Raw genomic sequence first — 26,350 nt, forward strand, 5'->3', positions numbered from 1 at the left:
AGCATTGTTTAACTTTTGTTTGTATTTGAATTTTTACCAAAATGCCCTGTTCATCTTGCGTAATATATTCATATATTATTAGCAAAGTTATTGACGTTTTCTTTCTGGGAGAACTGCTGGAAGGGAAATTTTATTAGGCGCTGTATATTCACGCAACTTGGTATTTTTTATCATGAAAAATGCGAATACAGTCACCTCAGAACTTCAAAATGAGTTGATAATGAGGTGAATAAAAATAACAAAATCTAAAATCTATTCATGGATATTAAAATTATTTGTAATTCCACATCATTAAAGTATCCTTAAAGAAAGTGATGACCGGTGTATTTTAAACGAAATAGAGTAAACTATTAACCATTTTGCTATTATATATATATTCGGATTCCTTTAATGTGATTTGGGATGTTGGTAGGTATATACAAATCATACTTTGTTGCAAACGGATTTTTATTCATTAGCTTGTAGCTATTTTGAAATATGCATAAAAGTCACAGCAGCCTTCAATAACCAAAACTCCTCCTTGGAAAAGTTGGTGTTCACGCGAAACTTTTCGGATGACTACCTTGAACTGCAATTGTAATATGAACTATTGCCTAACCCCCTAAACCCTTAAACCAACTGGGCCTAAAGCTATGTTGTCGACTGTTGAGTATAAGGTGACAATTAGATTGGCGCCATACATGTCGGTAAACAACATTGAAAGGTAGAACACATATAATAAATACAATATTTAAATTATTTAATCATATATTATTTAGGTTCAACACAATTCTGTTAATTTTTAGGCGCACTTAGCAAATTGTGGAGGAGCACCTGACCCCTTCTGGAAACACTGACGTATGATCTTTCAACAAAATAATCTGAGTTGCATTTAATCTTGTACCAGCACACAACAGAGTCCGCCAATAAAATGTAACGCTAAATTACTCCGTTTGAAATTTATTATCAAATAAGTATATATATATTATTTTGAACGATCAATATATAACTTACGCAATGCACTTTTAGAAAATAGTTACACGTAAATTTTACACAGTGCCTCCAATAGAGTATGGTCGACAAAATTTCTGGACGGAACAACCTTAATATATTGCAATCGACTTGCTTAGTCGAATAAAATTTCGTTGAGTAAACGGAGTTAAATTTTAACTATTGTCATTTTTCTTTCTTGCTTGATGACGTCATCCATTTTTTCTGGCAGTTTGGCGTTGTTTGTTTCTGGCAACAGTAAGCTGATAACAGCTGCCAGGATTGTGCAGCATCCAATTGTTATGTATGGAATTTCTCGTCCAGCATTCTCTCCTAGAATGAGGAAACCAATAACCGCAGTTCTATTAATTTATTTGAGAACCAGATATTTTGTTTTTTTTTAGACTATTGACTCGAAAATGAAGGAGATTCATGTAGTTATATATATATAACAATCTATTATTGAACTGACCTGCAAAGACCACGTAAGGAGCTGAAATTGTTCCAATTCTTCCGATTGCGAAGAGGACCCCCAATCCCATATTTCTTATTTGAGTTGGATATAACTCAGTGGAATAAATGTATACGACTGAAAATACACCCGAGATACAAAGTTTTCCAAGCATTGCACAAGCGGTCATCAAATTTTTGTCAACTGCAAAATGATATTATTCAATTAGTTGTTTTTTATTTAATTTTGGTAATACAATTATGATACATACTTATTTTTCTACCACATGACTAAAAGGTTATTCCCAGTTTGATAAGATTTCCATACAGGGTTGTCCAAAACGAAGCGAATATTCGAATATTAAAGTATTTGAATACTTTATCGGCTAATTTGCGAATAATTCCGAATAATAGCCACTTTTATCTGCGCCATCAGCAAGGTGTTTTGTTTTCGGGGGAAATTTTGAAACGATTTCCTGCGCTTCGTCACATATTGTAATGACGATGAAATAGAATCGGCACTTCGATTGTTTGTTATCGTAGAACGTGCGCCGCATGTTGTTGATACACCTTTGCACGGTTGCGTGATGGACATCGCGGCCATTCCCTTGCAAGTCTTCTAATTCACGCACTCATTTTAATTTCGTCAAAAAATTGACAGTTATGGAAAGCCGTATAATGTTACGATACCCGATAAATTGTTGTCGGAAAAATACAAGTTGGTTTATTAGGAAAATTAATTTATACTTTTTCCCGCTTTTGGCTGTTAATTTTGATTGTAACTGGGTTATCTGAGCGGCATAGAACACTCTGTTGCTCTGTTGGCCGGGAGCATTTCAAACTTGCTAAAATATATTATTTTCTTGCTTCTTATTAAGCTATATATTTTTGTACACGAAATGTCAATATTAATTGTTATGCTATTTCATTTTGTATAACAAGCACAGAAATAGTAAGTACCAAATAAAAGTTTCACATATGTAGTAAATGTCCCACTTCAGGATAGTACATTTCTGCGATTCAATATTGTCTTGATATAGATATATGGAACAAGAACAAACACAATATTTGTACGTGGAAGATGATATCGCTTTGGAATTTATATTATACATTTTGAATGATTACCTTTGAGAAGCAATGGCGCCGATATACAAGATATCCCTGTGATGACTAAAAAAAATGCAAGGGTGCTTCGTCTCCCAAACTTTTCCATGGAAAAATATACCAGAAAGAAAGAAGGTATTTCAACTCCAGCTGCAACAAAGCAGTTGATGAATTTGTTTCCTCCTAAATTTGAAGTTCCCAAGCTAATGCAATAATACGTTAATGCAACAGTCAGCCTGGAAAATAATAATAATTAGTTAAACATGCAAATTCAGTAACAAGAGCAAATAATCTATATAATTATATCAGGCTCATTTTATCAGTATTTTAACATCACTAGCCTTTTATTCTCAGCTACTATTTGTTTAATAACAGAAAAAAAATATTACGACTTCGTGTTTGATTTATCTTGTTATACAATTACTAAAGACTTACCAAATAAATGCGAGAACAAAGGTTCGATTTCTGACTGATCTGTGTCTCACAAGATCTAACAACGTTGGTTTGGAAGATTCCTCAACATTTATTTCGTCATCTTTTGCGTTGATCTAATATTTTGTATTATTAGTTAATTTTAACCTTAACATATTGTCAAGTAAATTACATGATTAATTATTTCCATCATTAGTAAACTGTTCTATCGGTTGTCAAAATGCTAAACGGCTTCGTAAATTTCCTCTGGAAGTTTTGGCAAAGCCTAAAAACCTTTAGACTAAAAAGCAATCAATTTATTAATAAAAAAATATAAAATATGTGTAATAAAACTACTTGGGATAAATCTAGATTGTTTGTTTGTTTCCCGTTTATTTTCGCAATTTTCAATATCAGCGAGTGAGCTTCTGGTTTTCCATTTGCAATTAACCAACGAGGGGATTCTGGAATCAACCTGAAAAAATAATAAAGCTAAAAAAATGATGCACAAAGATCTTTTAGATAAACCCACAAACTGTAATTTGGACAAATTCATTTCTCCTTACCAACAGTACGGCACAAATATGATTCCTAATCCTCCTATTATATAGCACAACCATCTCCAGTCTACAATGAAGTATGCGAATGCAGGAAGCATCATGTATCCAACTGTAAACGCACCATTTGCAAGGTTCCCAACTAAGGCACGTTTAGAACGATCAACAAGTTCAGTACCTAAAAAAAATTGGAGAAATAGGCTGGAACTATTTAGCTAATCAGAATCTAAATGAAGTGAATTATATTTGTGATAGAATAAAATACTATATACTGGTTTTCCACATGGAAGATAAATGAAAGGTCATGTTGACATCACCTATTTAAATAGGGGCACTGATTCAAACATTTATGCCATTCGGCGCCAATATATTTGGCGTTCCTTAACGTCGTTTATTTTCACTAACACAGAGTTTGCAAATATCGAAAACATGCTATTTTTAAACTTTGCTATCAACAACATGTATACCGAACACAGATTAGTGTAAAAATTATGTTAGTTTTTATGATTTACTTATGATAAAGGCTCCCGAGTAGTTGATTGGGCCTCCAAATCCTGCAACAGCATATAAGATAGTCATCGTGATGAAATTGTTGGAAAATCCGAGCAAGACAATAAAGATGGATTGTATAGCAAATCCAGATAAAAATATAACTTTCCGTCCGTATCTAGAATTTTAAAAGAGATGAATATCAACGACTCGAAATAAAAACTATTTAAAATAAGCTGGGAATGTTTTGGAATTTGGAGAATGGAATGTGAATTAGAAATAAATGGAAAGGGAACAAAAGTATAAACAAATTAAATATTAAATAATATTTTTTTTTTATTTCGTGCTATATCATACCTGTCGGATACTGTTCCTCCAATTGTTCCCCCAACGAGTGTTCCTGCCATGTATCCAGATATAATAACAGGTTTTATCCAAGATTTTCCACAGACGAGATTCCACTGTGAGTAAAATATGTTGTAGGATGGTTATGCAGTGAATATAGGTCATCTGCTGGACTCCAATTACTACCCTGGTATGGTGTAGATCAATGGTAGCCAAACAATTGAATAAAAGTCGGTTACGTGGTGTTACATTTCAGATTATTTTATATAATTTCATTAGTTTTTTTTTCTAAATTTAAATAACAAACCCATTGTCACACCGCTTAGATGAGTTTTTTTCTCGTGTTGAATTATCTTTTTGAATAATTATCACGTTGGGATCATACCTCCATTACTGCCGTTGTTTCGTCGAATTTTGTTAAATAATTCCATCCCTGGTCACAATCCATTGTTGTTCTATTTTGATTTTGGACATTCTCTGTTTCATTCCTAGATAAATATAAAATAAGCATTAAGCCAGCTATAAAAAAGGATATCTGATAATGGATTGACTTTTTTATATAGGTTTTTCAAATTTCGATTTTTCATTTGAACTTTAGATATGTTATTTATTTCGACATGTCCATCAGCCTTTTCGAATCGTGCCGAAATGTTATTTTATTGTCGGAAATCAGGAAACGGACCGAATGAGCCTATGCCATTAGCAGGTAGCATTCTTCGTACATGTTCCGTAGATTCAACGTTTTTTATTTCTGATTTACCGACCACATATATCTTTTGCATTTGCTTGGACTCGTTTCACCAGCGTCGTTTTCCTCCCATGGGATGTAGTTGTTGAACGTGGCATTGATGATGTTTGTCTGGAAATAATGGGATTAACATATTGATATAACGATATTGATATTGATATATAACAATGGATATAACAATTGAATGGTTTATGTAAATTTTGTACTACAGTATTTGTATTCATTGCTATAAATTTCAAACCTCTCAAACTTGATAAACGTTACATTCAAATGGACATTGGTTGGCTCATGGAAGAATTTTGACTCATCCGACAATATTCTATTGTGGAATTTAGATTTTTATCGTCTTTCAAGCGCTTGACAATACGCTGAATATAAAGTGTCAATTTATGCATGCGTATGCAGTAATTTATGGTTTTGAATCCATTTTTTTTTACCGAACTCTAAGCTTCTTTCTATACCTTATTCGCATCGTGAGCTCCAACGTGGCAGATATGTTCGGGAATATCGAATATGAACACAGATAGCATAACATACAATCCGTTAGGAATGCAACTCAGAAGTAATAAAACTACAGCTCTTTTTTGGTATTTTCCAAAACCTATTTCCTGTACAACGTCGTCGTACTTCATTTTGTCTTATATCTAAACAATACAAGTTACATTATAAAAATCTTGGTCTTCCGGCTGATAATTATTATCACTCAGTGACTATACATAAAACGTCATCATAAGGTATCTCAAAACAGATGTTGGCTACAAACAATGTTCCTTTGCTTGCCACATACTAGAAACTCCACAAGCTTTAGGAGAGTAATTATTAAAAATGTAAATGCTCCTCACAGCTTTAATTGTAAAATTATTCACCAGTATTTTTCCGGAATGTTATAAACAACTTTTATTGACGAGAACTAGACTATGCTTGCAACAAGAAATACCAAATTTGACACGAGTATAAATAATAAATATTCTGTAAAAAGCGATCTTATTCTTTACTTTTTAGATTCTGCTACATTTCCGCACTCAACTTATCAGGGCACTCAGCTATGCGAAGCGTGAATTCGTATTCGTGTTGTAGTCTAACTCGAAATACATAAATTAAAAACATAATGCAGAAGAAATTTACAACGCGGTGAAACCATATCTGTTTGCTGCGTGATGGGAAAAAGACCATTCTTAATGTCAACTATATCAACTTCATGGTGTTTTCAGATTACATACCTGAAGAAAAGTTACGCTAACTTATATAGACGAACTTTAGTAACTAATAAACACTGTATAGCACATTCAGTTCCATAGACGTATATATACGTCCGTACGTGAAGGACGGGTGTGAGAGATCAATTCACCAACGCAAACCGGTAATAGTTTGTACTCAGTTGCCAGACGAGAGCACCCACATCCTGTGCCGCACCTGGTTTCAATTTGCATATGCTCATTTTTCTTATTGATAAGACAGATTGCATTTTGATGGTTTATTAAGTTCGATTTTAGATAAAGCATCATTGTTGGATGCTTCAAAAACGACCACGAACCGTTTTATTATTACAACTAGTTTTCATTCATTTTTCCATTTAAACTCCACTACTCCGTCGCATTAGCCTAAGAGTTTAACAAGCGAAAACATCTGTAACTGGGACGCAAAGAACGCGTCATTTCCCAGTTACAGATGTTTCCCGCTTGTTGAATTCCTCGGCTAATGCCACGGAGTAGTGGAGTCTAAGACTAAGTGAAAGAATGACTAAAAACTAGTTCTGATAATAAAATCAGTTAATTACTTATCGATCTTGATCGGTAAGTATGTTGATAGGTATTTGTCTGTATGTTTGTCTGTCTGTTAGATACACGCGATATCTCACGAACGCAAGGTTGAATCTGCTCCAAATATTGCATGTGCATTCATCATATCTCGGACCGGAAGCCTATTGATTTTGGATGAGTTATGTCGTATATTAGCAAGTTATTATTTAATTAGTGATGGGACATGCGTTGTCGCTATTGAGTCAGCGTGAAGGATACACGCGCTAGATCGATAAGTCGGCGGTCTCTGATCGCTATCTGGCTTGTCTGTCTGTCTGTTGGACACTTTCGTATGTTACGCGATATCTCACGAAAGCGATGTGAATCTGCTCCAAATTTTGCATGTGCAGTCATCATATCTCGGACCAGAAGCCTATTTTGAATGAATTATGTCGTATAATGAGCGAGTTATTGATTAGCGAATTATTAATTAGTAATGAGGAGATCTAGATTTTTGCAAAGCGGGAGAATGTGTATGACCTAAATTTTTAAGGCGAGTGCGCGCATGTGCCGAGTGTGTGTGTGCGAGAAAGTTTCCACGCTATTGAGTCAGAGCGAAGGATACACGCCGCTAGATCGATAAGTCAGTGATCTCTGATTGCTATCTCGTTTTCATTTTGAAGGGTTTGTTAAGTTCACAAAGCATCATTGCCGGATACATCAAAAACAATCACGAACTTTTTTATTATTAGAACTAGTTTCCATTCTTTTTTTTTATTCAGACGCTTTAACTCCGTCGCATTGACCGAGGAATTTAAAGAGCGAAAAACTTCTATAACAGGGAGATGATGCAAAAGAGCTTTCCCCAATAATATATTTTACGCTTCTTATTACTGATTACCTTTATTTTTACATTAGTGTTATTTTCAAACAAAACAGTGCCGCCTTTATGATAGCTAATATCCGAAAATTTTACGATTGTTTTGGCGGACTTTGCAAATTCAATACTACACGTGGCGACTTCGATGATGTCGATTCAGACTTCCATTACCATATAAATATATGGATATTGACCGGGTGGAAATGCGGCAATGGGTTATAAGTTACTGGGCACAAAAGCATTCAAGTTTATTTTTTGGTCATTAGGACGCATAATGTGAAATTTCACTGGGGACGTTTTTTTGGAATCATCTCCCTAATTACGGCTGTTGTCCGCCTGTTCAATTTATCGGCTAATGCGACAGCGTTGTAGAGACTAAATGAAAAAATGAATGACAATTACATTACATGTAATAAAACAGTTTCACCAGGAAAGGCTGAACCCATACCATACGTGATGGCGTCAATCGGTCTTAGCACATCTTTTTCCAATACTTACGATTACTTTGTACAATGGCCATGTTAGATTAGTTGATAGTGTTGTAAGAGGCAGAGGCCACTTCCAACGTAGTATAACTCGAACAAGAGAGCGATGCTTATATATATGGGCACGAGCGCCAAAAAAACTTCCCTGAAAATCATACGGTATCCTGAACGAAGCGAGGACTGCGGAACAGCTGCGATAACTTTCCGGTACTTGTATCAGGGTACCGGTAACCGGAATGTCCTAGTTTTTTCAGGATCCGAGTGGCAACTGTATTATCAAATCTTTTACATTACCATTACCGTAGTCTACCGTACACCATGAAAAATCTTTTCTTTTCTCCCCACTCTGCTAGGCACGATATCCACAGACATGCGGTCGCGGAACCGCTGCAAGTAAATTTTGATTTTGTTGACGTATAGTAAAAGTAATAGCCTACAAGCGATAAATACAATCTTTGACCACTGGAAATTCAAAAGCAATTGGCCTAGTAGTTAATGAGAAAGGCCATTTTTTTTCCACAAGAAGAACAGCAACAGCATAATAATAATAAAACGATTCGTATGTCCATTTAGTGTCCAATAAAACATTTACATTTCAGATATAGCTGGAAAGCTTTGAAATAATGTAATTTATTACGGCAATTTTCTAATGAGATTGCGATCGCAACTTATCTTCGTGTATGTTATCTGTAAACACCGTCAAGTGGATGTAGTGGGCATTAAGATTAGCCTTTTTTCCTCACGCGTCCATCAGACATGGACTCACTGCACTTTATTATTTCGAACTAAACTGAACCACGAAGACGAATTCACGGTTCACTTAACTGGGCGCCTGATTAGCTGAAACCGGTTAATCGCCTTGAAAGTTGATGAAATGATGCAGAACCTAAGGAGTAAAGATTAGATCGTCTCTTACAGAGTATTTTTGACTACGTTCGTGTAAAATTAGTTATTTCTCGCGGCAAGCATAGACTCGTCTTACGATTATATTTGTGTATAAAATTCCGGGAATATGCTGCAGAAGAATTTTACAATTAATTAACGCTGTGAAAATAATTTATATTTTCAGTAATTATTCGTTTAAAAATTGTGGATTTTTCTAGTATGTTGTAAGCAAAAGACTTTGTTTGTAACCAACATCTGCTTTGAGATATCTTATGATGCCGTGTTATATATGGTCAACGAGTGATAATAATTACCAGCCGAAAGACCAAGATTTTAATATAATGTAACTTGTAATTTTTAGATAAGACAAAATGAAGTACGATGACGTTTTACAAGAAATAGGTTTTGGAAAATACCAAATAAGAGTTGTAGTTTTAATGCTTCTGAGTTGCATTCCAAACGGATTGTATGCTATGTTATCTGTGTTCATACTCGATATTCCCGAACATTTCTGCCACGTTGGAATTCACGATGATAACAAGGTGATGTAAGAAGCTTAGAGTTCGTTAAAATATAGATTTAAAAGAATAAATTACTATAAGCATGCGTAAATAGGCATATATATATAATGGTTGAATATGCATATTATTTAGCAGATTGCCAAGCGCTCGAAAGACGACAAGATCTAAATCCCACCAGGCAGGTTTGGCCAGGGTCCTGTTAGCCATGAGCTAATATCCAACTTAGTTTTGCATTTGAATTTAAAGTTAATCAAGTTTGGTTATGAGAGGTTTAAATTTTCTAGCGAAGAATACAAATAGTATGAAATTTACAGAAGATTTACACTATATCAAATTTTCCATCGCAGAAGTATAATTTGCCTTCGCCGATCATAGGCGACAAGCAGAAATTCCGCTTATAACCATACGTCATTTCTATATTAACATAAAATATTTTAATTCAATTAATTTCAGACTTCGACGAAAATCATCAATGTCTCGTTCAACAACTACATCCCATGGGAAGAAAACGACGCTGGTGAAATGATTCCAAGCAAATGCAAAAGATATCTGTGGTCAGTAAACCAGAAATAAAAGTTGTTGAATTCACAAAACATGTACGAAGAATGTTCAATGCTAATATCGGTTCGCTTTCTGATTGCCGCCAAAGAGAAACATTTTAGCACGTTTCGAAAAAGCTGATAGGGTATTTGAAAATAAATAACATTTCAAATTCAAACAAAAACTTCAAGTTTTATACAAAAGTCAATGCATTATCAGATATCATATTTTGTTACTGGTTTAATTAAGTTTTATTTTATTTTCATATAGGAATGAAACAGAGGATGCCCAAAATAGAACAACAATTGGGTGTGACCGGGGATGGAATTATTTAACAAAATTCAACGAAACAACGGCAGTAATGGAGGTATGATCACAATGCGGTAGTTAATCTAAAAAGATAAGTTAACTCCTAAATCTTTAGATATTGTGGGGTTGGGGTAGTTAACGACATATAAGTGCATGATTTGTCATTTACAACTTGTAGAAAAAGTACTGAAATGATATAAATAACTCGAAATGAAAAATTAAATAACGGATTGTTTGAAATGAAAATGAAACGGTGGACATTATGCGTATTCGTTTGGCTGCCGTTGATTCACGCATGTAGCAAGGTTAAATAGGCCTACATATATATACTGCGTAACCACCCTAGAGCACATTTTACTCACAGTGGAATCTCGTCTGCGGAAATTCTTGGATAAAACCTGTCATTATATCAGGATATATGGTAGGGACACTCATAGGGGGAACAATTGGAGGAGCATTATCCGACAGGTATGATCACTGCTATAGCAGTTTTATGGCAATTCTTTATTTACAAATGATACATCACTCTTGTTATTGATTTATTTATATTTCAGATTCCATTCTCCAATTTCCCAAACATTCACAGTTTACTTTAGATAGATTTCATGTCGAGTCGTTGATGTTTTATTCTTCTTTTACAATTCTAGATACGGACGGAAAGTAATATTCTTAGCAGGACTTGCTTTACAATCACTTTTCATTGTCTTGCTCGGATTTTCCAACAATTTCATCACGATGACTATCTTATATGCTGTAGCAGGATTCGGAGGCCCAATCAACTACACGGGAGCATTTGTCATAAGTAATTCTTCAAATCTACTATGATTTTTGCATCAATTCGTGTTGGAGGCACATGTTGTTAATATCATAGTCTAGCACTGACATGAGCACTCCGGCCCGCCTGATACTGCCACAACCAAACTAAAACCAAATTTTAAGATTTAAGCTAAAAAATAGCTCGAGGAATTTGTCGTTTTTTATTAAAAATAAGCTTGTTTTAAAATATAGGTCTGTTTTAAATCCATTTTTGTTTTCATTTTTTTTGAATTTTTGATTTTAAATACCCCACACATATCTGTGAGGGGTATAACATTAATATGCAGGAATATTAATATGAAAAATAGCTTCGACTTCCACTCGCATCGCATCATTTACTATTCTGAAAGCCGGAAATGTTTGATTTATCACGAATAGAATTCCCCTATTTTTATTGTGATTGACTAGTTCCAGTCTGTTTCTCCAAATTTTTATAGGTGCTGAAATTGTGGATCGTTCTAAACGTGCTTTAATTGGGAACCTTGCCAATGGTGCATTCGCTGTTGGATACATGATGCTTCCATTATTCGCATACTTTATTGTAGACTGGAGGTGGTTGTGTTTTACAATCGGAGGATTAGGAATCGTATTTGTGCCTTACTGTTGGTGAGGAGAAATGAATTTGTCTAAATCACAGTTCGTGTCTAGAATCTTTGTGCATCATTTTTTGTCCTCCATTATCTTTTTAGGCTGATTCCAGAATCACCTCGTTGGTTGATTGTGAATGGAAAACCAGAAGCTCACTCGCTGTTATTGAAAATTGCTAAAATCAACGGAAAACAAACAAGCAACCTGGATCTAACTAAAGTAGTTTTATTACGTATTTTATATATTATTTCAAGAATTAATTAATTACTTTTTTGTTCAAATGTTTTTTGGACTTTGACAATTCTTTCAAAAGGCATTTAGGAAACCGTTTAACATTTTGACAACCGATAGAACAGTTTACTAATTATGGAAATAATTAATCATGTAATTTACTTGACAATATGTTAAGATTAAAATTGACTAATAATACAAAATATTAGATCAACGCAAAAGATGACGAAGTAAATGTTGACGAAACTTTCAAACCAACGTTGTTAGATCTTGTGAGACACAGATCAGTCAGAAATCGGACCTTTGTTCTCGCATTTATTTGGTAAGTCTTTAGTAATTGTATAAAAGGATAAATTAAACACGAAGTAATATTTTTTTTCTTTTATTAAAATAAATGGAAGCTGAGAATAAAAAGGCTAGTGATGTTAAAAAACGATAAATGGTCCTGATTTAATGATATAGATTATTTGCTTTTGTTACTGAATTTGCATGTTTCACTAATTATTATTATTTTCCAGGCTGACTGTGGCATTAACGTATTATTGCATTAGCTTGGGAACTTCAAATTTAGGAGGAAACAAATTCATCAACTGCTTTGTTGCAGCTGGAGTTGAAATACCTTCTTTCTTTCTGGTATATTTTTCCATGGAAAAGTTTGGAAGACGAAGCACACTCGCATTTTTTTTGGTTATCACAGGAATATCTTGTATATCGGCGCCATTGCTTCTCAGAGGTAATCATAACCTACATTCAGAATGTATAATATAGGCGTACATTCTAAAACGATGTTTTCTTCCACAGACTAAGGTTGTGTTTTCCCCCTATATCTATATCAAGACAGTACTAAATTGCAGAATTATGCTATTCTGAAGTAAGACATTTTTCTGGTCTATGCGACTATACATATTCTTGACATAACTGTTTGATACAAACACTTGTCCAAATATATCTATTAATAAAACGCTGGCCGGTATGAGCAAGAAATTCACAAGTTTGAAACGCCCCTGGCCAACAGAGTATTTTATAGCCTACCGTCCAGATATCGCAGTTACAATGAAATTATATACTTTGTCGATTTGTGCTGAATTCTTAAAGCTGGTACCATGGTTGTGCTTTTTACTTTAACAAAATTTTTGGCACCATAACTACGAGATAATGTTCTGCAACTATCAGACAGAATGGTTATTGCTAATACTAACTATATTCATATAAAAACACTGAAAAAAATGGAATAAATTAGTTTGAAAGTTTGTGACACTTCCCCAGATTGTTGCCTCGGTATTCAAATGGTAGCGTGGAATGCATTTTTATGTTAAACAATATAGTATAAATACAGGTTTATAGTGTAATCGTCAATATATACTTATTTCAAAATATTATGAGCTTACTAAGTTGGGATTAACCGCTTAATCATATGGAAAGATAAGTGAGTCTCATAATTTTATTGTCGAAACCATGAGGCAAAATCATATTGCTTTCTTTTTGTTCAAGGAAAAACAATTAGTGCTCCAGAATTATGCGCATCAAGATGTCGCACAACCTGAATCCTAACCGGTACACACCTACTATGTCCAGGTTGTGCGCCATCTTGGTGCGCATACTTCTGGAGGGCCAAACAATTATTTGAATAATATTATTTTAATTTTGCAGTTGACAAAAATCTAATGACCGCTTGTGCAATGCTAGGAAAACTTTGTATCTCGGGTGTATTTTCAGTCGTGTACGTTTTTGCCATTGAGTTATATCCAACTCAAATAAGAAATTTGGGATTGGGGGTTTGCTTTACATTCGGTAGAATTGGAACAATTTCAGCTCCGTATGTGGTATTCGCAGGTTAGTTCAATAATGTATCGGTATAGCTCGATGGAAGAGAAGAGATTTTTTGCTTGTAACTTCGCTCATAGATAAATCGTCATTTTTAAGATAATAACAAAATAGATCTTCTGGTCCTTAAGAATAAACTCAATTATAATAATTTTCAAGTTTCTGAAGAATAAATTAATAAAAATTTGGTTATTGATTTTTCTATCCAGGAGAAAATTCTCGACGAGAAATTCCATACATAACAATGGGATGTTTCACAATCCTGTCAGCTGTTATCAGCTTACTCTTGCCAGAAACAAACAACGTTAAACTACCAGAAAATATGGATGACGTTATCAAGCAAGATAGGTTAGTTATGGCTATTACGCGAAAAATAACAATTATTAAAATATAACTCTGTTTACTCAACGAAATTCTAATAGACTAAGCTATTTATTGCAACATATAAAGTTGTTTCATCCAGAACTTGCTTTTGTCAACCATATTCCATTGAAGGCACTGTGTAAAAATTAGTGTAACTGTTTTCTAAAAGTGCATTGCTGTGATATGTTGCATATTAATCTTCTGAAATAAAATGTATATAATTATACTAATACCATGTATATGGACAATAAATTATGGTACTCCTGAAGTATGCGCACCAAGATGTCGCATAACCTGAACCTTAACCAGGTACACAACCTGAGTTCAGGTTGTGCGCCATCTTGGTACGCATACTTCAGGAGGTCCGGATAATAATATACGAACACAGGAATCAGGAGTGTGTCAAACTAAATAAATTAAAGGTAAAGAAAGAGTAAAATGCTTGTATTGTTGATATTTGAACCATTAAACTAAGCAATATACTCACCCATATAACGTGTTGCTCGGGGCAGCTGCCGCTATGGCTTCCTCTAGACACGCCCTTGACTTTAAATTAACCTCATATTCTATTTACGGATTATGTTATATATGCAGGAACAGGATTAAAATGTGCCGTTAATGATGCTACATATTAAAATGCGACTTGGAAAAATAATATTTTGTCGAACGATGAAAAGTGAAGCAATGTGCGGATTTTTGACAGAGACTATCAACATACTTTCTTCTAAATGTGTGGTGTCATATTTTTCGTCGATAACTGATAAACAAGTTATTCTAAAAGTTAATTGAACTAATAATAATAATATACATTATTATAAAAAAAATAAAATACTTGCAAGTTTGAGTGTCTTTATTGAGATGGAAATAATATAGTTCTGAACTATAATTGTGCGATATTGATGATTTTCAACTGACGTAACAAAATTGTTTGTACCCATTGAAGGATACATTCTCATAGGAAGTTTGTTTATTAAATTTGGAAATTTCTCTCAGAACTATGTCACCAGTGATACACTTCCGGTTTAATAAGTAGAGATTAACAGATATATTTCACTGAGCCAACAGATTTAAATATAAATTTACTAATCTTTACTTTATAATAACTTGGTAATAATATTAAAAAAGATCAGAGTTCAGGAATAAATTTACACATTAAATTTTTATTATAAACAACAATTGTCCTATAGTATCAACCATAAGCAAACAGTTAAAAATGCATCATATACAGGCGTATCACTTATTATCATGTTATATTCGTAAACACACTACTAATAAAATTAAAAAAGGACTAAAGGCTAAAAATGACATGGACCTTTCCGAATCCCTAAAATGCGATTCGACCGGTAACTCGTCCCATCTCTACAGAGGTGTAGTCATTTTGCTAAGCTACTGGAATCTTATCACGATCAATAGTGTCTCAGACGAGCAACTACCAAAATGCATGAATCAATATTAAAAACCTCCGGAAGGGGGTCACGAGCCAAAAAAGGTTGTGAAACACTGGTATAGCTTAAGATGTAGCGCTGGCAACATCGCAATCTATTGTATGTAAATACTGCTCCGCGGTTGGCGCATCGTGCCATGCGTTAAGAATACGCTTGCCTGCTGGGGGTTCGCAGATTCGAATAATTATGTGCGAGAGGATTACTGTACCCTTCGCAACAGTAGGGTGATCCACGTGCCCGCTTGTCAGTTATGCCTTCCTCCATCTTTGTGTCCATGACATTTGAAACAAGTAACTGGCTAAACAATCCCATACCCGACATGAACAGGTTACCGGGCGAGAGACTGTATGCGGTCCAATCCTGGTGTAGTTTTCTTCCGATTCTCTGTAACACATATCACAGATTTCACTCTAAATCAATCTTAAATTATTTCATATCAATTTCAAATAAGTCAGCTAGAAGGATATTCATTCGGATAAATTGACGTCGTCCATGAGTATGTATAATTGTAATTTTTCAAAATGTCCAAAATAAATTCATGTTACTTTAAGTAACGTTTTAGACCATTTTTCAACATATTATTTTAGTCAGAATCGTAGTGAAAAAGCGTGCAAATAATCCGAATAAAAACATGAGAGCGATGCTCAAATATATGGACACGGAGTATTATCGGTGTACAGTCTTTCACAGTGGCTTACCGTTATCCGCAGTTTTCACGACTTCGCTGGACCACAAGATCGCTGACGCGAAAACGGTATCGCCACAAGGAGCGCTACTATATTCGTACCAATGTTAGGGCTAAGTAACTATCCTAAGGGAAAATGGTACGAATATTACGGGAGCACAAAAAATTTGGTATGAGCTTTTCAGTGGCGGTGCGTGGTCATTTTGACAACCGGGGCAAGCTACTGCGGGACCAAGTCACCCCCATCTACGGGGACAGGATGAGCGCTGTAAGTTCTCCCATCATTTTATGAGTATAAAAACCATTCCATCGGTAACAACCAATCGGCAAAAGCGACAATTTTAATGATAAGAAAGTGTATTTAAAACCGGTCCAAGTCAAGGGATTAATAAATATAGACATAGTTTATTTTGAAACCTCTTTCAAAAGGAAAGGCAATATTTACCCAGATAAATACAATGACATATTAACAGAAACTTCGGGAAAGCAGACAAAACCTAAAATAAGGTTTAAAACGTTACTATGAAGAAAGGAACGATAATGCAAAGATAAGGACATGCGTCACTCACTCATAGATATATATGCTGCTAGACTTCTACTGCTTGAACATATATGCAACACGCCGCGGTTTCTTGGAAGCAAAATGCTCAATAACGCGCTGATTAAAGTCATGCATCCCAGAAATAACGTCTCTGTGAATGGATAAAACAGCCAAGGAATTTAATCTATCTTGCTTCATTGTGTTTCTGAGATACGTTTTAATACGCTTCAGCGTGCTGAATGTTCGCTCTGCGTCGGCGGAAGAAATAGGCGTCGTCAAAATGATGTCCAGAAATTTTGCAGACGCCGCAAAGGTAGTTACTAGAGTGTTATCTATGAGGAACCCATAGAGCGCGCAAGTTGATGTGATGTTCAAAAAAGTTTGATTGATGTATATACATCACAATTCATTTTCCAATTTACCCACGTTTATCATGGGGTAAAATTTGGAGACAGTAGCCAACAAATGGATGGGAAATTGACGTGCAAATTTTAAAAAATTTTGGGGTTCATCAAAGAGAACGCGGCAAGGTGTTCAGTGCGCAGACGATCGCCTATTTGATTCACCAGAATGTCACAGCATTCCTTCGCAGACAAAATCAAACGCTGCGTTGTTTGCCCGCGGCGTGAAGAAGCACTCCATGTGTCGTCGTATTTTATTGTTTCCCGGATACGAGATACAGCATCGCAGAAGTCTGAAATACACGACTGCACAGACGCTCCATCCATTAGCCTTGGCTGCAATGCGCCGTATAATACATCCACGTGATAGAATATTGTGGAGAAAAAAGCGAGAAAAAATGAAAACTCACCATCTTCTAGCAGACGCTTTAGACCTGCCGCCTCCCTCACAGAGCGTTCGTCCCAAACCGGAGAGCTCTGAATGCCATTGAAACACTCAATGAGCTCAGACCTAATTTCGGACACGCCCTGCACCACGCGTGATTGGAAGTTCCAACGTGTTGGTGCACAAGCTGGGAGACGGCGGCTACATATCTGGCGAAGGAGGTCAGAGCGCTTCGGCGAAACGGAAAAAAATGAAGAAAATCCCGAAACATTTGCAAAAAATATAGGGGGTAGAGAGGGGTATCAAGACACATATTTTTAATAACGAGGTTAAATTGGTGTGCATAACAATGTAAAAAATGCGCATGAGGAAAATATTCTTTTATATAAACTTGAACACCATGTTTCGACCCACTCATGACTGCCGCGCCGTCATAAGTTTGAGCTATCAATTTTGACTTCGCGTTGTAAGGCTGTAACACTTCTTTCAGTACAGCCGATATCCCGCAAGCCGTGCGATCAACGATTGGTACAAGCTGTGAAATCTCTCGGTAGGTTTACCATCTTTCACAAACCGAAAAATCACAGCCAGTTGGGAAACGCACGTGATGTCAGTTGTCTCGTCAGACTGAATCGAAAGGAACTGGCAATTCTCAATTTCCAGAGCCAAATGTTGTAAATAAATTTTATACATTGAGTCGAGCAAATCATTTTGGATATCCTTAGATGTCCCTTTCGAAACAGTTGCGGCATCAAGATGATCTCTCAATACTGTATCTAGGGATTCCACCATATCCAAAAATACCCCTCTATTAGAAGAGCCAGCCCGTTCATCGTGCCCACGGAAGGACAGCTCGTGACAACCAATGAACTTCAAAACATCTATCAATCGACCGAGAACATGGCGGTTTTTCTCGACGTTTTGGTTGTGCCGACGAATAGAAACCGCGCGTCCGCGCGACGAATAGAAACCGCGCGTCCTTCGTCCAACTGGGCTGCAATATTAACATTTCCGAATTTTGGTATTTTACTGCATTGTCCAGATGCTCCATAGAAGATTGATGATCCCTGGCACGCTCGGAAAGATGTTTAAGATCTATAAAACCAAATTTACACCAACGTGAGTCACGGGCGGTAGCAAAAAGTAGGCAATAAAAACAGAAAAGTGCATTTTTGTCCTCGCTGTAACACGACCATTCGTGTTTTTTATACCAAGTTTCTGCGCAGAATGTACGCCGACGCTTTCCTCCGTCATGGGATTGTTCCAGTGAACAATTTTTTGGTTGATAAGGCCCAAGACGTTGTACCTCTAATTTTTGTTCCAGCGGCAGCTGCGAAAACGGAGTGCGAAGTTGTGCATCAACCTTATTCATTATGAGGTCTAAGGCTAAGAAATGCGAAGCCGGAAAGAAGTGAGGAGCTCAAAAGGAATGTGGAAAATCGAGAGCAAATGGACTAAAGGTCTCTAACTTATTCAAATAGCGAAACAAGCGACAAAAACGAAGGCGAGGAAACTATCAACTCTTCAAGCAACCAACGAACGAGAAGGAATGCGTGAATATGTCAACACGTTGTTGTAAGAAACGTCGGCATTGTGTCGTCATAATTTCGGGGCTAGCCCCGATCGGCCCCGATGATTTAGTAAAAGAAACAGAAAACAAACGAGACAAACGCAGCGAGTGGAAGATAAAAGAGAGAATACGATATACAATGAGCAACCGGGGCAAAATCGGCGTCGCCCCGTCGACGTTCGGCGAAGGCTTTGCGAGCGAAAAATGAACCATGTCGGGAGAATATGGCTAGTGTAGACAGTCTGTGCAACCGATATTGAGGTATTTTTGGAATATTTTTTATTATACCGAAAAAACAACCGGGGCATTGCCCCGGTTGGCCCTATTGACGCGCCGCCACTGGAGCTTTTACTTATACGTGTATGCTAGTTGTCTGAATTGTGTCACTGTGTGTCGTTTCATGCATTGCGATATAAAGAGGATCTTTTGTACAAAGCCTCTTCCACTAATGCAAAAATGTAAGATTTGGAAAAAACACTCGAAAATAGCAAATTAAGAATTATCCAGTTGGGATTAGGGCTAGGAATGATTTGAATTTCCTGCACAATTTGCATCCCTAACTCTAACTGGATAAATACTAATTTTCTTAGATTAAGTGTTGGCAAGGGTGTTTTTTAGTGAGGGCTTTGTACAAAAGATCCAATGAAACGATCTGTTCTCGGATATCCGAATACGGTTTTTCTCTATATACATCAACGAGAGAAATATTTCTCAGCTCCAGCTGAGTCCAATGTTATTTCTAAGCTGACCTGATGTCTATTCAACTTCTTTTTCGCACAGGTAAGAATAAAGATCAGCACAAGGCTGGTCATTCAATTTCCATCCATAACCAGGAGCCATTTTCACACAATCTTGGTTTCTATTACTGTTTGGTTCATTGTCAGCCCAAGGAGTAGAATTCTTCTTTGAAATAACTCCATCAGACCAAGTAAAAACGTTTTCTTGTTTCATGTCGTCCAATCCGATCCAGATACCCCAGTCTTGATTTGATAATAATGATTTTATCAGTGCTCTTTAAAAATTAAAATAAAGGTTTGCGTTAAATTTTGATTACTCTTCTGTGTAAGAATGATATTCAAACATTTGCGGCATAAATTAACCCCGACTCCTGCTACGAAAAAAGTTGACTCTTGCTACTCCCCCCTCAGGGTTAAAAATTTCAACTCCGACTCCAGCTCCGCCAAAAGGTGAAATAGGCTACAACTTTATAACTCTTGCTATTACGTATTCTAGTACAAAGTTTCGACATATTTTGTTAACAGATATTTATAAGCATCGAATCCATGACCGTTTTTTTTTATTCACTTGGCATGAACAGTTTACGAACTCTTTGTACATTTATGAATCGACGGGTGTGGCTTTGATTAGTTTATTTTGAGTTCTCATTGGACACGAAATGGAGATATGGATCGTTTTGATATTATGTTGTTGTTCTTGTAATTCTTCATCATAATAAAATCGCTTTTCTCTCCGAATACTGGACTATTTGCTTTGAATTTTTAGTAGTTAAATATTGTTATTTTCGCTAGAAGGCTTATACTCATATTTGTTCCCAAATTACCTATGAGATATGATATTCCATCCAACATTTCGCTGTAATATTTTTATTGTTGGGAACACGGTTTTTAATCCGCGTGATGACTGACTGTCCGTTTTGATTCTGCAAATTTTGGCTTCGCAAAGTTCGGAAGTTTTTTACCGGTACCGATAATGTTAAAGGTAAGTAAGACTACTGCTATGCTTTGGTAATGATATTGAACGATATTTATATGTAATAATTAACGGAAAAACTCCATTCATAAACATTATCATGACCAACCTGAAGACTAGAGGATCCCGAATACAGATCGATGCCAACCGCGCTTCTTCTTTTTTGCAGTTTGAATTAGCAGTTTTATAGCTGGACTTAGCGTAAAGCTTGTAGCACAAGCCGTTGCTTGCCTTGAACCAAGTCTTCATCAATTCTACGTAAAAAAAAATGAAATTATTTTGATTTCAACAAAACCGATGCGGGATTATGAACAGGAGTTTATATCAGAGATTTTGATCACTTATTTAACGTTTTCTCTTCGAGTATGGTTCTGGATTTCAGTCATGTACAATTCACTAATAGCTGTTTTCCTGGTTGTATTGACTTGAACTATACAGTCTCTCATCATTGTGTATTTACTAACGCAGCTAATGGCACTTCAGTGATCGACCTTTTAGATATCACTCTCCTTTATTTTGGAGTGAATGCACGTGATGCGCTTTCTTAGTAGTTTGAAAAAAAAAGCTTTTATATGTAGTCCTGGCGGACCCACGAGACAACTCCACCATATGGCGAGTCCATATGTTTCAGAGTTACTGTGTTTTTCCAAAAAACTAAGCACTTGGAACGCAAGGACCTATTTTGAAATAATTTTGCATTTCAATGCCTTCGAACAAATCCAATTAATTAATATGCAGGGTAAGCCAAGAATAGGCGGAGTTGGTTTATGTTCTAATCAGTTCTAATCAGACTATTATTATGTTGCATGGATGGTGTTCTCTTAAAAAATATATATAAAGCCCTCAGTTATTTTAAAATTAATTCCAGAGAATTACCGTTGTATTTTCCGCATCTCGCGTTTAATGTCGCTTCAAATTATATTCTTTCGTGACAGATATTACTCGAAATCAAACCAGACATTGTGTGATGGGCAAGGAAATACGTTTTCGCCGTGATTCCCTCATGTCACCTTTCTTGTGACACTCATTTTATTACGAATTGTTATATTTGAGTAATATAAAAACTTGCCGCGTGAGCAAGCTTAGTGCCATCGTCAAATAACAACCAGGTCCGTCTAAGTTGGTATTTCGGGAAAAAAACTTGATTGCGCGGCGTTAAGTCGGCTCTTCGTTTCGTCACTACTGTCACATGGCCCACGCTTGAAAACAGAGGAGTGTTTTTACTAAAATAAATGCACAAAGCGTTAGAAAAAGGGGTTTGAATCTTGGGATCCCAACCCCAGTTGGAATAGCTAAAAAAAAATCTCAAAAACGTTCTACTATTAGATACAAATATGCGCTAAAATTGTTCTGTGAGTCGCACGGAATGCATCGGCATGACAGGGTTTGGACCACCCTGGTCTACCTTATCAAAAATCTCCCGACTTCGCTAACCACTAGATCGTTGAAATGCGATTGTGAAACCGCCACATAGTGCAAATAGTTCATTGGTCCAATTGTTGAAGGGAAAAGAATTTTTTTTAAAACAAAAATGCAGCAACAAGGTGAATACTAGGAAGAAAAAACAATTTAAGAAAACGACTCATAGGTCCATTTCGTGTCAAATAAATGAGTATCAGTGTTTATTTTAAATAAAGAAGATTAATATGAAACTTGAAGACAAAAAGTAAGCAAACATTTTGAAGTTTGAGTCGTCTGGTGAACTTGTAATATTTTATTAAACACCGATAAACTATATAAAATTCTGCTCTAAAATTACCGTGGTGCCCCTCTTTGCTTGGTGCCCTAAGCACGTGCTTATATTGTTTAATGGTTAATCCGGCGATGTATCCGGCGACCAGGTATAATATATGTAATTGTTTATTATAACTATGTTACAAACATGTTATTTGTGGTATATAAATATAATTACGTAATCTCTAAATAAATGTTTTTTTTACAATCCACCCACTTTTAGCTCACCTTGTTCATACACACACACACACATATAAATATATATATACAAGCAAATGGAAAAGAAAAATCCACAACACCATGCATAACATTTTGTCTCATTCATACAAGATGCAAACAGTGTGCTTCTAATAAATTTGCTTATAACTTATTTAAACACACTTTGAAAATAAAATACTTATATACCCTTTTCTTTTGCAGTAGCCACGTTTTTCTTGAGCGTTTTCACGAGTTCAGAATCTATAAAATTTTGTCACGGTGAATGGAAATTTAAGGATCGTGTTATGTCTCCCTTACTATTTTAAGTTTATATTTTGACTACATTTTTATATTTTTTTGATTGTTATATTTATTGATTATATTTTCAAACTTTGGAAAATGATCTGATTTGATCTGTAGGACGGCTACTCGAGAATCTCTCTTCATTTGAAATCTACATTGCGCACATTTATTTTTTCAAATATAGGGGTATTTATAACGTAAAAACATCTGTAAAAACTGAAACAAGTACAAAATACATCGTTCGAATGCAAGTATCTTAAACAGTATTAAATTTTACTCCATTTTTATCCTTCCATTACGAAGAAGTCCTACTTTTTAAAGACTATAAAAATGTTACCTTCCGGGTCTGTATTTTGGCAATCTCCAACAGACACGAAACGTCCGTTCTTCCACTTTGTGACACAATAACCATCTAAATTAAAATTTTACTATTCAAAATTTGGGAGGAAAAATTCTATTTGTCAATATATCAGAAATTAAGTTCGGATATCCAAACCTGGCTTTTTTTTAATCCAAAGTTCCAACGACAAGGCCATCGCGTCCACAAACTGAGTTGACAAAAACCAATTTTTCCATGCGTCCATACTCGACTTCAGATGCGATAGTTTGAGGAATTTACCTTTGCTGACCAATGCAATATTTGCCACAGTGAGAATGATAATGCCAAATACGGCAGTATGCATCATGTTCATCATACCGCAGTCGGTTCGATCTGACACGGATATTGTGATGTGGCAACTTATATTATCTCCGGTATCACCTAATTACCACTAGTAAGCAGGACAAAGTGTGGATGTAGATGTGATTCATTGTTTACGTGAGTAATTTTGGTAAAAAAAATCGGGCCCTATCTATTGTGAATATACGTTGGCCGGGGATTTCAGGTCCGTCATGAATGCAGAGCTGATGCAGAGATCGAGTTTGACTCAGTTCCGACTTCCGCTCTTTTGACAGCGGAGCAATGCACATGTGATTAAAAATATCACGAACCATCAATTTTGTTCTCAATTTGATCCTAGTTCGTGATTCCAAATGCAAAACACCAATGCTGCGCCTTATTCAACCGGAAAACATCAACGACTTGTTACTGATGAACCCAAATTATAGCACCCAACTATTTTAAAAATGATAATTTGACGGCCTCTGGATATTGCGCATTTCCAAAAACTGCGCAACCGTGTTGTGATTTTACCTTTGTGTACTGTACACACAGACGAGTATACCATTCTTGTTTGGAGTTATAATCACAGGATGACTCACTTAAACAACAAAAAGTGAACTTACGAATACGGTTCGATCAGTGGCGTATCTAGGGTGTGGCAGGCAATGCTCATGTCATGGAGGCGCAAAAAGGGCGAAAAGTTAAGATCGTGAAATGTTTCAATATAATTTCAAATTGGAAATAATTTAAACTCGTATTTTTACTAGAATAATAACGTACAAGTATCTCAATTTCAACAACAGTCGTTAAAAATTTCCATTAAACGATCGAGGGGACGCATTTTTAAACTTTGCCATGGGCGCCATTTTACTTAGATACACCACTGGGCTCGATCAGTATTGATAGTTCTCAGCGTCATAAAACTTCTCTGGAATCTGATCTCACTTGCTTAATATGAACTCAATCGCATACCAAAATGGGTTATGGTTATGTTAATACTAAAATCACACAATCAAAATGACACCGATAGTTCAGTTTCCTGTTACTTAACGATAATCACAATCGCATTTAAGTAAGAAGAAGTACAACCCCGAAAGGCCCATACAAAAACCCGAAGACAACTTCAGGGAAGCACATGGGGCGAATACATTAGAATAATTGGTTGTAGTATTTGGATATTTAGAAACACGAATTGTTTAATATAAAGACGAATATATATATATCAATGTAAAGCTTTTTTTGTCAAGTTGTTGTTTTGGACCTCTTGATATCTGGGTGGGCGCTACTACAGCGTGGGAGGTCTCTGTTAGGGTGAAACTACTTTTGAGGTATCTGGAATTGCCCCAAATTGACGTTACCTAGTCCAGGCCGAGAGTCAGTACAGTACGGACAATTTGGTCACCGCATCATTCACTCGCTCTATAATATCATACCATGTATAACTAGCATCAGGGCTGGATTAACCATTAAGCAAAATAAGTACGTGCTCGGGGCACCGAGGGAAAGGTGGCGTCACAGAAATTTCACGACTAACATCTCAATATTGGCCCGGTTGAAATAAAATTTTGCTTATTTTTCGTTCTGAAGTACCATCTTACAGCTCTATTATTTGTTTTAGGCATTAGAACTATTTCCAAAAAATATCATACAAATTAATCATAATTTGGCCTTCAATCAGTAATACTGTCAGAAAGTCTCCGATTAACCTAAGCTGTTCACTTTCCGTGACTTCCTTCACCATTAAGTTCGTACAGCTGAGTTATGGTGCGAAAGGATTGTTGGACTCCTCGCAGTCGTAGGGTGGGGGTTCACGTAACAGCTAATCGCTTGCGACTTCCTTCATCATCAAGTTCGTGCAGCTGACACAAACAACAGATTGACTATCTTCATACCGGACATGGACTGTGACGAAATACCGTGGTTTGCCACATGATTAGGCCGTCTTTTCTACTTTTCGCTCTCTTGATATATATGAAATTCTGTCCTAATTTTGTCTGAATCGTAATACAGCAAGCGGGACAGGGTCAGTCTATAACTATATTCGACTTTGTCGTATTTGTAACCTTTATACATATCTTAGTATAATTTATTTTTTTTGGTTGAATACTAGAAGAAACATTTTTCTCGTTTTTTTTTTGTATTGTTTAATTCAAAACAATAAATACTATATACCATATTGAATTGCATAAAAATACTGTAAGCAATTTCATTGTATGGTGCAAGAAAAATAAAAAAGAAACCACGTTCGAAAAGGTTACGAGTCCAAAGCCTATTTTGAATGCCAACAATTCGTTTCCTCAACAATTTGCTGATTGGTATTGTGATAAATCAGAGTAACAAGGTAACTGTTACTGTACATGAAAAAATAAATCAGTAACCCTCATGCATTGAGAATATGTGAAGTGCAGCTTCTCAAACCTGCTATTAAATGGAAGCCCAATATGCCCTTTAAATGGTGATTGA

At 35.9% G+C, this 26,350-nt stretch overlaps 3 protein-coding genes across 4 annotated transcripts; 1 reads left to right on the top strand and 2 right to left on the bottom strand.

Annotated features, from left to right (window-relative positions):
• Window positions 1–922: 922 nt before the first annotated feature.
• Window positions 923–5,731, bottom strand: LOC120340530 (solute carrier family 22 member 21-like). The gene is made up of 11 exons (XM_039408806.2): window positions 5,535–5,731; window positions 5,090–5,184; window positions 4,711–4,813; window positions 4,338–4,441; window positions 4,004–4,158; window positions 3,501–3,669; window positions 3,292–3,409; window positions 2,959–3,071; window positions 2,545–2,759; window positions 1,442–1,624; window positions 923–1,302 (listed from the first exon to the last, which is right to left on the bottom strand). Exons 1-11 carry the CDS (start codon window positions 5,703–5,705, stop codon window positions 1,139–1,141), a joined length of 1,590 nt encoding a protein of 529 aa, XP_039264740.2. The 5' UTR covers window positions 5,706–5,731; the 3' UTR covers window positions 923–1,138.
• A 3,675-nt stretch (window positions 5,732–9,406) lies between these two features.
• Window positions 9,407–15,045, top strand: LOC120340536 (solute carrier family 22 member 21-like). Its single transcript, XM_039408817.2, has 12 exons — window positions 9,407–9,604; window positions 10,037–10,137; window positions 10,394–10,490; window positions 10,797–10,900; window positions 11,080–11,234; window positions 11,686–11,854; window positions 11,938–12,055; window positions 12,277–12,389; window positions 12,586–12,800; window positions 13,718–13,900; window positions 14,101–14,239; window positions 14,849–15,045. The coding sequence occupies exons 1-12, from the start codon at window positions 9,434–9,436 to the stop codon at window positions 14,871–14,873; spliced, it is 1,590 nt and encodes a 529-aa protein (XP_039264751.2). The 5' UTR covers window positions 9,407–9,433; the 3' UTR covers window positions 14,874–15,045.
• A 170-nt stretch (window positions 15,046–15,215) lies between these two features.
• On the bottom strand, window positions 15,216–23,915 carry LOC144432180 (C-type lection lectoxin-Enh3-like). 2 transcript variants are annotated; one of them, XM_078120341.1, is made up of 6 exons: window positions 23,723–23,915; window positions 23,564–23,638; window positions 23,131–23,184; window positions 21,101–21,245; window positions 20,031–20,293; window positions 15,216–16,083 (listed from the first exon to the last, which is right to left on the bottom strand). In XM_078120341.1, the coding sequence occupies exons 1-5, from the start codon at window positions 23,910–23,912 to the stop codon at window positions 20,038–20,040; spliced, it is 720 nt and encodes a 239-aa protein (XP_077976467.1). In that variant the 5' UTR covers window positions 23,913–23,915; the 3' UTR covers window positions 15,216–16,083; window positions 20,031–20,037. The 2 variants fall into 2 exon arrangements, with proteins under 2 accessions (XP_077976467.1, XP_077976466.1); XM_078120340.1 differs by lacking the exon at window positions 15,216–16,083 and having other exon boundaries at window positions 19,630–20,293.
• Between the last annotated feature and the right edge of the window lie 2,435 nt (window positions 23,916–26,350).

Source organism: Styela clava, chromosome 14 (genome assembly GCF_964204865.1).
Source record: "Styela clava chromosome 14, kaStyClav1.hap1.2, whole genome shotgun sequence".
NCBI lineage: Eukaryota > Metazoa > Chordata > Ascidiacea > Stolidobranchia > Styelidae > Styela > Styela clava.

Coding starts and splice junctions, on each gene's coding strand:
- LOC120340530 (XM_039408806.2), bottom strand. CDS start 5,705: ATGAAGTACGACGACGTTGTACAGGAAATAGGTTTTGGAAAATACCAA. Junction 4,814..5,089: donor AAATGCAAAAGATATATGTG/GTCGGTAAATCA, acceptor ATATTTATCTAG/GAATGAAACAGAGAATGTCC. Junction 2,760..2,958: donor TTTGTTCTCGCATTTATTTG/GTAAGTCTTTAG, acceptor ATTATTTTCCAG/GCTGACTGTTGCATTAACGT.
- LOC120340536 (XM_039408817.2), top strand. CDS start 9,434: ATGAAGTACGATGACGTTTTACAAGAAATAGGTTTTGGAAAATACCAA. Junction 11,855..11,937: donor GTATTTGTGCCTTACTGTTG/GTGAGGAGAAAT, acceptor TTATCTTTTTAG/GCTGATTCCAGAATCACCTC. Junction 12,056..12,276: donor GCAACCTGGATCTAACTAAA/GTAGTTTTATTA, acceptor ACAAAATATTAG/ATCAACGCAAAAGATGACGA.
- LOC144432180 (XM_078120341.1), bottom strand. CDS start 23,912: ATGATGCATACTGCCGTATTTGGCATTATCATTCTCACTGTGGCAAAT. Junction 23,185..23,563: donor CCAAAATACAGACCCGGAAG/GTAACATTTTTA, acceptor AAAATTTTATAG/ATTCTGAACTCGTGAAAACG. Junction 21,246..23,130: donor GGCTACTGCAAAAGAAAAGG/GTATATAAGTAT, acceptor TTTTTTACGTAG/AATTGATGAAGACTTGGTTC.